Source organism: Chelmon rostratus, chromosome 1 (genome assembly GCF_017976325.1).
Source record: "Chelmon rostratus isolate fCheRos1 chromosome 1, fCheRos1.pri, whole genome shotgun sequence".
Taxonomy (NCBI): domain Eukaryota; kingdom Metazoa; phylum Chordata; class Actinopteri; order Chaetodontiformes; family Chaetodontidae; genus Chelmon; species Chelmon rostratus.
The window spans coordinates 22439854-22448617 of NC_055658.1; the positions used below are offsets into that span (position 1 = coordinate 22439854).

The 8764-nt window shown below is 41.1% G+C and overlaps 1 protein-coding gene across 1 annotated transcript in view; it reads right to left on the minus strand.

The window, feature by feature from the left end:
- hcn4 (hyperpolarization activated cyclic nucleotide-gated potassium channel 4) overlaps positions 1–8764 on the minus strand; it is a 61822-nt gene extending 53058 nt beyond the window's left edge. Inside the window, exon 1 of the mRNA XM_041938206.1 lies at positions 8079–8764. Within this exon, the coding sequence (XP_041794140.1) occupies positions 8079–8764 (686 nt within the window). The remainder of the gene's footprint in view (positions 1–8078) is intronic.

Sequence of the window (8764 nt, forward strand, 5' to 3'; positions counted from 1 at the left end):
CTCAGAAGCAAAAGACAGAAAATTTTCATTTAATTTGGCCTGCAACTAATAAGTATTTTCATAGTCGACTAATTTGTTGATTATTTTCTTGATTAATTGATTAGTTGTTCTGCGCATAAAATGTTGGAAAATTGAGAAAAATGTCAATCAGTGTTGCACAAAGCCCAAGATGATGTCCTCAAATGTCTTGTTTTGTCCACACCCTAATGATATTATTTACTGCCATAGAAGAGAAAAAGTAAATATTCACAATTAAGGAGCTGGAATGAGAGAATCTTTACTTTTATATTCTTTAAAAATTTCTCAAACCAATTAATCGATTATCAAAATAGCTGTTGATTAATTTAAAAATTGGCAACTAATGAATTAATTGTTGCAGCTCTAACTTAATTTATATCTGCTCTTCATTTTTATAGCATTTTTTGCATTACTTGGTAGTCAAAAGTTAAGAAAGACAGAAAATGGAATAATGAAATGTGTTGACAGTCCCGGTGTAGCTGTCACGGTTACATGACACATGGTCGTCCACCTGAGTCACCCGCAGCTGGAACCGATCATTGTTTCTGGCACATTCTACTAATTGCCTCTGAACGTAATAGAACTTGCCTGTGAAGCTGCTGTCTTCGTAATGGCCAGTCTCTTACATTAAATTTAAAATACTTTTTAATATAGTGTTTCTCATATTACGTCCACCCCCTGGAGCAGCAGATCAGTGCCAGTTTGACATCTTGGCCATTTCCTATCTAGGCCGATAGGAAAAAAGCAATCCAATTTCAGGAAGACAGGAGGTGTGAGAATCCACCTGGGACACGGGCAGGTCTGAAAAGGTCAACCGGTACTAGATACAGCAGAATCTGTGCGAGGAGGAATGAACAGGCCAGGACAGCAGCATGCATGCAGAGGTCAACGCAGGGGAAGGTTTGTTTGGCTAAAGTACAATGCAAAATATGCATGAAACATTAAGTAATTTTAGGGGGAAAATAAAACACTGCAGTCTCTCAGAATATCACTTTTGTCTAACCAAAAGACAAATCTAGTTTGCAATTAATACTCGAGTCTATTCTAACCTGCATGACGTGCATAAAGACATTATAAAAAAGCATTATAAAGCATTCATGTGTCAGACCATTTTGCGTGTCAGGTCAAAAACAGTGGTGTACTGAGATGCCTTACCATGTGAGTGCTTGGTTTTGGACCCTCATAGCGTTGTTAAAAATAGTCAGTCCCACCATCTGGCTGCTAAGCAAAGAAAAGCAGTTGCAAACAGTATTTTACTGAGGTCTCTGTGTGAATAGTGTGCCTGGACGCTGAATGGGAGACATCAGAGAGAATTGATAGCATACAGGAGGTGTTTTAACCCAGGCAAACTTAATTATTCATTCCCACCATGCTGACAATTCCCATAAAATACAGCGTGCTGTGCTTTCTTGATTGCTGGCAACCAAGTGATATCTTGTTTTCAAAATTTTCATTTTCTATGTGCGACGAATTCTTCAATCATCACACATGGGTTAGTAAAAGTAATAATACCATAGAGAATATTTGTTAGTCTGGTTATCAATTAGGTTATGATGCAGCAGGCTGAATCACTGCAGTGCCCCTAATCAGAGTAAAGAATGCCCTCTTGGGTATAATTGGAAGATTACACCTACATAATCTGTGTTGATGTTGATTGCTTTTTCGACCAGAGCTGATTACAAGTCAAATGTCAGATTGAAATTAAAACTAAATGTGTAAAATGAGATTTTTTACTAGAGCCACAGTTTGGATGGAAAATAACTGTCACTGTGCCAAGGGCTGAAAAAAGTATACAGCACAGTTTCTCAATTTCTCCCTTGCACGGACAGGGGGCATACATATATACAGGAAGTGGTGTTAAAATAATTCTGAAGCATAGCCAGAAGCAGAAGGTGTCAACAGGAATACATAAAGGTCAGCAGAGGTCTTGGTTGCTCTAATGTCATACACAAGGCACTTCAAACGTGACTTGACTATGGGCTGATCATTTGTCAACAAATATAGATTTTCTCCATCAACCACCCTGAAATGATAAGATATGTGAATGTGAATATTTACCTCTAGTCAGTGGGACAATAATCACATCTGTCCAGCAGCAAGAGGAATAAATTTGACACTGAAAATGTGCTCAAAGAGGAAAAACTCCAGAATGGTTCTTGGCAGACTAGTGTTGTGTATCCACCTGGAGAGATTATAAATTGATGTTGCAGTGCAGAGGATGGTGGCGTGAGAAGGACAACATTACATTTGTCAGGTGACCGAAATACATCAAGCATTTCCAGCTGGGTGACATGCGGCACTTAACAGAAAATGCTCCCTGCAGGCTTTCCCATTTTCAAAATGTATATGATGTCCAATCAATCAATATAATCTGACCTCGAGATTACCGTCACCTCGCCAAGGTTAAACTCATCTTTTGCCTGATACGTAAAGCTGAATTAAATGTCATATCAGGAGGCAAGGGGACACTCACCTGTTTAAAAAAAAAAAGAAAAAAAAAAGGCCATTGTTTTACAGTTGTGATCACGTGTGCTGATTTCACACTCCCACACAAGTGTGCCTGGCGAGGTCACACGGCACCATTCAATCATTCTGCCACTATGACAGGCAACCTTCCACCCACCGGCCATGCACATCCTCCCTGGGCTCCCTCCATTAAATAAATTGTGCTGTAATAATCTCTTGGCTCCTAATATTCGTGGATGAGCACAGCAGTCTATTTTGATTACCCCACTTTCAGGGCCAGCCAGAACCATCTGTAATCCCCATGTTTTACCCTCACTAAATTAAAAGAGGAATTATTTAATGGAGACCGAAAGGAATAGAGTGTCATTCATCCTATGTAGTGTCAAAAGGCTTTTTTCTCCAACCTTCCCATGCAGATTAGCACTCTGAGACAAAAAGGGCACAGACTAACACTCTACAGTCTGGACACAATTCATGCATCTTTTATTCAAAGGTTTTGATCTCGTATGGAATCATCATCATGAGGACTTACTGCACTGAAAAACTGTCAAAAAAAGGCTTAAGTGGGGCTATTAATGTGCAGGCTTTACATTGCTCTATTGCATCTCCAGCACCCCACCTTGACTTTTGTGTAATTCTCACTCAGACTATGAGTCCTGCCACTGCAGCAAGAAGGGGAATCACCCTCGCTGCAGCTGTGTATGTTTCTCCATCTCATTTTTCAATAAATCCACCGATCGCAAGCTGGAGGCCCCACAGGACCCAAACAAATCGATAGCAAAACGTACTCTCAAATCAACTGTAATCAACCTGACTGAACTAGAGAATGCTGTTATTTAATCTGATCCCATACGCCCGCAAACACGATACACAGGCGGACACACAAGCACACACTCCTGTACAGTAAGAGTATTGTATCTTCAACAAAAAACCTGTAGCTGTCAGTGGCTGCTAATGCTTGATAGGGACTGGAAAGCAAAGATTTGTGCAGTATTTCAAATATCTCATAATTCATCAAGGCAATAACAACCCTGGGATTTTTTCTCCCAGATTTCCCACAAAATGCAAAGATATAGTCTAAGCACACGTAGCACTCCTATTGTTTTAGCCTTCTGAAGACCGAGATATAAAAATATACAAAAGTCAATATAGTTATGTAAATGTTGTGAATATTCTAGTTGGACTAATGGAGGACATTAAAAAAATGCTATGACTCACTGTAGCAACGCAATGAAAAATATCATATTAGAAACTGGCTCTATTAATAAACAACAAACGCCTTCAGGATCACAGTTCACTTAGTCAACACTTTGCCTAAAACTTACCTCCCTTCAACTATATCACAGCCTTAACGTGCACCTCGGTGACTACATCTGCTCTACTTTTCTTTAATGTATTCTCTGCAAAAAAAATAACAGAAGCAAAATTGTAAGATGTCTTTTCAGAGGATTTATTTTTGCCACTGTCTAGGTACGTGTCTTCTGGGAAACAGAACTGAATGTGCAGGAGAAATAAAAGGCTGTTTAAAAAAGTGGACTTTGCAGAGGGGATGGAAGGATTCGCCTGACTGTTGCAAAGGGATTTAACTGATTGACAGAAACTGCAGGACGGTCGACCCCCCTCTCTGATAGTGTTGGCAACACGGTTCTAAAGGAAAAAGCGAGATTAATAGAGCCTTCAGTACAAAAAAAAAAGTTCTAATGTGCGACATCTTCTTTTCTATCTCTCCAGGGAAATGTAGAAGGATTTCCAACAGATGTGTCCTCTGGGCTCTGAATCACAAGATAATTAAAAGGCACTTGACGATCAGAGGGCTGCATTCTAATATTGTGCCGCACTATTTGTCTAATACTGTTGCATTGATAGAATCCACTCCAAGGTAAGGAAAAAAACATCATTACCTGGTTTTAGAGTCTAGTCAAATACTAAAATATTCTATCTTTAAAAGGGGCAATAAGCATTATATGACGTTTATATAATCTCTATTTACGACCAAGGACATCGTCAATGGTTCCCAGCACGGCTTATGGTGACAGCAGCTTTTAATGAGGAAATGTAATGTCACATTTTGAGAACAGAGACAAGTAAGCTAGCAGAGCTGAGCAGATACCCAACAGAAGCATCCAGTGAGGAGCAGGGCAGAGGGGGCAGTAATCTCACCATCAGTTCTAATGTTCAACAATCCCATCAACCCCCCACAGATATTCTATGGCTATCATCCTATTTCAAAAGACTCCATATGAATCAGGAATTTCGTAGGAAAAGAAAGCTTGTCTCCTTTTCTTTTTTTGGAGGGTGGGGGGTGAGGGTGGGGTTGTAGATGCCACTCACTTGGTTAACTGACCACATCTGCTCACTGGCTTGTTCAGAATCGAAGGCGGCTGTTCAGCTTTGGATCTGGAAATGAGGCTGTAGATTGGATTATGATGCCATTTTTAATCCGTCTTTTTCCGTTGCAAGATATTTCTCCTCCTTTCCTTCTTAGCGTTATACAATACTTGACAAGAGGAGATTTTGCTGAATTCCGGCGCAGTGATGACTATGTGATTTCTCGTGACACTCTAATTTGAGCTTATAGTGCCAAAGCTTTGATGCAGACATGGGAATAAAACTTTTAGTCACAGAGACCCTTCTCTCCTCGAGGCCCATTAAAAGGTCCCACTCGTCTCCTTGTGTACTTTAATTACAGTCATCTTGTCCTGTCTCTGATCCTGATTTTGGAGGAAGTATCATGTTTCTCCTTCAGTTCATTAAAAATAAAATAGTAGCTGTAACTCATCTCAGCATGCTGTGTTAACTCACTGACATGACATGCTATTTTTCTCCATCTCACATGGAGATGGGTTTCAAATATTATATGAAGCATTTAAATACTGATAAAAAGGTGTCATCGACGTTTACTTCCTTCAGTAATGACTCATTATCCTTTAATCTACTTGCGAATTAAGGAGTTGCTTTGTCTTTTCATGTTGTCTCAGAGAAATGTACAAGATTCTTTTTCCCATACAGAGTTTGGGCTCATTTTTACCCTCCTGATTGAGTGCCACATCGGTGGTTTTAATTGTAGCGTAGAGTGATTACATAATCACAGTGTTGATTGATTGAGCCACAAGCACTCAGATCGCCAAAACGTTTAATTATGGTAATATAAAGTATCCTTCCTCTGACCCAAACAAGTGGCTGGCTAACCTCATTTTTCAGAGCACTTCCCTCTCAGTGCATTTTCATTTATCTGTGTATTTTAGTACATCTCACTGAGAGAGTCACATGTGCATATATTTCACTGAGCGCGGTGCGGAGCCCCTGTTTCAGCGTCTTGCTCAAAGACACTTCAAAACTGACGACTGGTGCCAAGTCCCTGACCTTTCGGTGTCAGGACGGTCTCCCCAAGCCCCAAATCACCCTTCCCCATGACATTTAACACTGTGAGTAAGGGGGGGGGGGTCACAACCAGCTGGGAGGAGCATCACAAAAATGGCAAACTGTCGAATGCATGTCTCACTTGCTGATGATGACCTGTCTAAACTGTATGTGTGGATTTGAAAACAGGAATCATTAATCTGTGTGGTGTTTTAATATATCTGCAAATAATTCCCTAACAACATTATGCTTGATGTGCCTGAGACAGGCTTGCACCTGTTAACAGGCTTAGACTGAGCACACTCTGGCAAAATACTATATGGAGACGGACAGGTTCTTACTGTAACATCAAGCCATCGCAGATTGGAAACATAGTGTTCGCCCATATCTGATTGGACCTGCATCGTTATTCACATATCTCTCTTTCCTCACATGCACATTTGCTCAATTAAGAAATACTTTTTCATGACAGCTTAAGACAGCTGACGTATGAGTCAATTTAAAAGAGAATTCAGCAGACAACACCCAGTCTAGCCACCACAATGCTGCTTCTCTCAGGATAAACAGGCAGACAAATGTGTCTGTTTTCTATTCTAGGAAGAGTCTTATTTGGTCTTTTCCACTGACAACCCGGCCTGTGAGCAACTCACACCGCAACTCACATGTCTCTCCGTCAAGTCAGACATCTTGTTCATGTGGTAGAAAAACACACTTTTGGTGGTAAGTGAGCCACTGTATCACATGTCATTACGCCATCATAGCCAATCAAACACCAGGCAAGCTGGACAAGATTCAATGTCACAGACAAGGAGAAATACTGGATGTGTAACAAGGACAATCTTGCTATAGATCCTTTTACGGCGACACAAATGTCTCCACGCGATTTAAACGATACATAGTAGATGTGAACTAAATGCCAACGCTGATGCAGCTCGTAATAAAATTGCTTAAACAAGAGGAAAATTAAAAAAATAAATTAATTAAGGTTCATTATATACTTACATCGCAAGCTAGGAAGTAGTCAAATTAGGTGTTTGTTTGTTTTTTAAATTTTATCTAACTGGATATGCTGAAGGAAGAAAATTATGTGAGCACTTTTCAACTGATGCCCAGCTATTAATACCAAGATCATATACACACTTGTGTGTGCCACAGTGTGTATAGTGTGTGCAGTCTGTAGTTCCAGCAACAGTATCACTGTTTCGGTTTTCAGTGTAGACAAACTGCTGACTGGCACTTTAACATTAGAGTTAACAGCTTTATTTCACCATTTGTTTAAAAGCAATGTATGACTACCATTCTGAAAGATGAAGGACCTTAAATCCAGCCTTGCTTGGCAGTTAAGAGCCTCCATGTGGCCGTGAATCAGATGCATATGGCCAATAACAAACTCAAGGGCACTAACAACAGAGAGATCTCTGTAGGCCAACACATGAGTGTTCTTGGACGTTCCCTGTTCAGTTTTGCAGCTGTGGTTTGTCACTAGAGTAGACAATACTATTGATTGCAGACATCAAATGTGTTGATCATTTCAAAATTGCTCTAGAGATTTAATAACTGGTATATCAATTTAAATCAAATGGCTTTATCTTGTTACTTGTCAAAACACCACGTCAAAAAGGAGAATAAGATAAATGCATAAACCTTTAAAGACAATGTGAAGTGAGGGCCCGATCATTAACCCTAATCAATGAGAAACCATGTCCCCTGTGCACAGGTTTTCTCAAATAAAGGAGAAGAGACCGCTGAAGAGCTTCAATTATGTAGCCACATGAATAGCATCTGCACAAGGAAGGTAAATTGGCCTATTTAGCAAAGGCTGTGCTATGTGTGGGTTGTTCCATAACACAATACAGGCCTCCTGAGTAATATGTGCATACCCTGAAACTCGTGAATATAATTCCTCTGCTGACACTGAAAAATCCCTGATAAAGCTATAAACTACTTAATAAATTGCAAGATTTTTTAATAAAAAAATAAAAGCAATTGATTACAATTATGGCTTTGGTTATATGTCATCTTTCAACGCAGAGCAATAAGATAAGTGATGAAGGCGCTGTGAGGCTGAAGGAAACAATGAATGGGCTGCTCTTCAGTTGATGAATGCCCTCATAAATGATCAACACACACTGTGAAAAACATCTGGGCCTGTGCGAAGCATCGACGTTGACGTGACGCTTCATTCTAAACCTTTTGTTGTTTGGAGAGCTTGAGAATAAGGTGTCTGAATTTACCTGAAATCACTGTACGGGTGAATTATCCAAAATCCGGCGGATTTAACCCGCTCTTGTTCCCGTTCAACTGCCTTCTCACTTCCAAACATCCTCAGGGAGAACTTGTTGACCCCTGGTTGAAGCATTGCTCCAAACTGTCTGTGTATGAACCCAGCTTGATATAATCTCTCGTCGTCCGGCAGAATTTGATCAATGCCATCCAACTTTATAAACCCTGACTGCTGGTCTGGGGAGTCTTTCTGGCTGTCGCCGCCGCCGCTGGCCCCTTGCGCGTCTTGATCCGGCGGCCCATCACCGATGGCTCCGGGGGGGCTCTCCTCGCTCGGGGTGACATCTCCCTCGGTGATGAGGCGCCTCTCCTCCGCCGAGTCCGAGTCGTGCACATGCCGACTTGTGATGGACGAGAGGCTGCCTCGAAATCTCCGGCAGTCCCCATTTGAGCTGGTCTTCATCGGTCTCCCTATGTCCGTCTCCATGATCACAGACTCCCCACTTTTGGTCTCCCCGATGCCTTTGCAGCTTCCCCCAGAGGTCGGCGACGGTGACGGTAGAGGCTTCATCCTAATACTCTTCCTCCGGGTGTCCTTGTCTGCGTCTTCTCCTTCGCCCATTATAGATGCTTTCTGTCCAATGTGCTGTGGCAAACTGTAGAGCCTTTTACGCATGGAGGAGTGCAACCTGTCCAT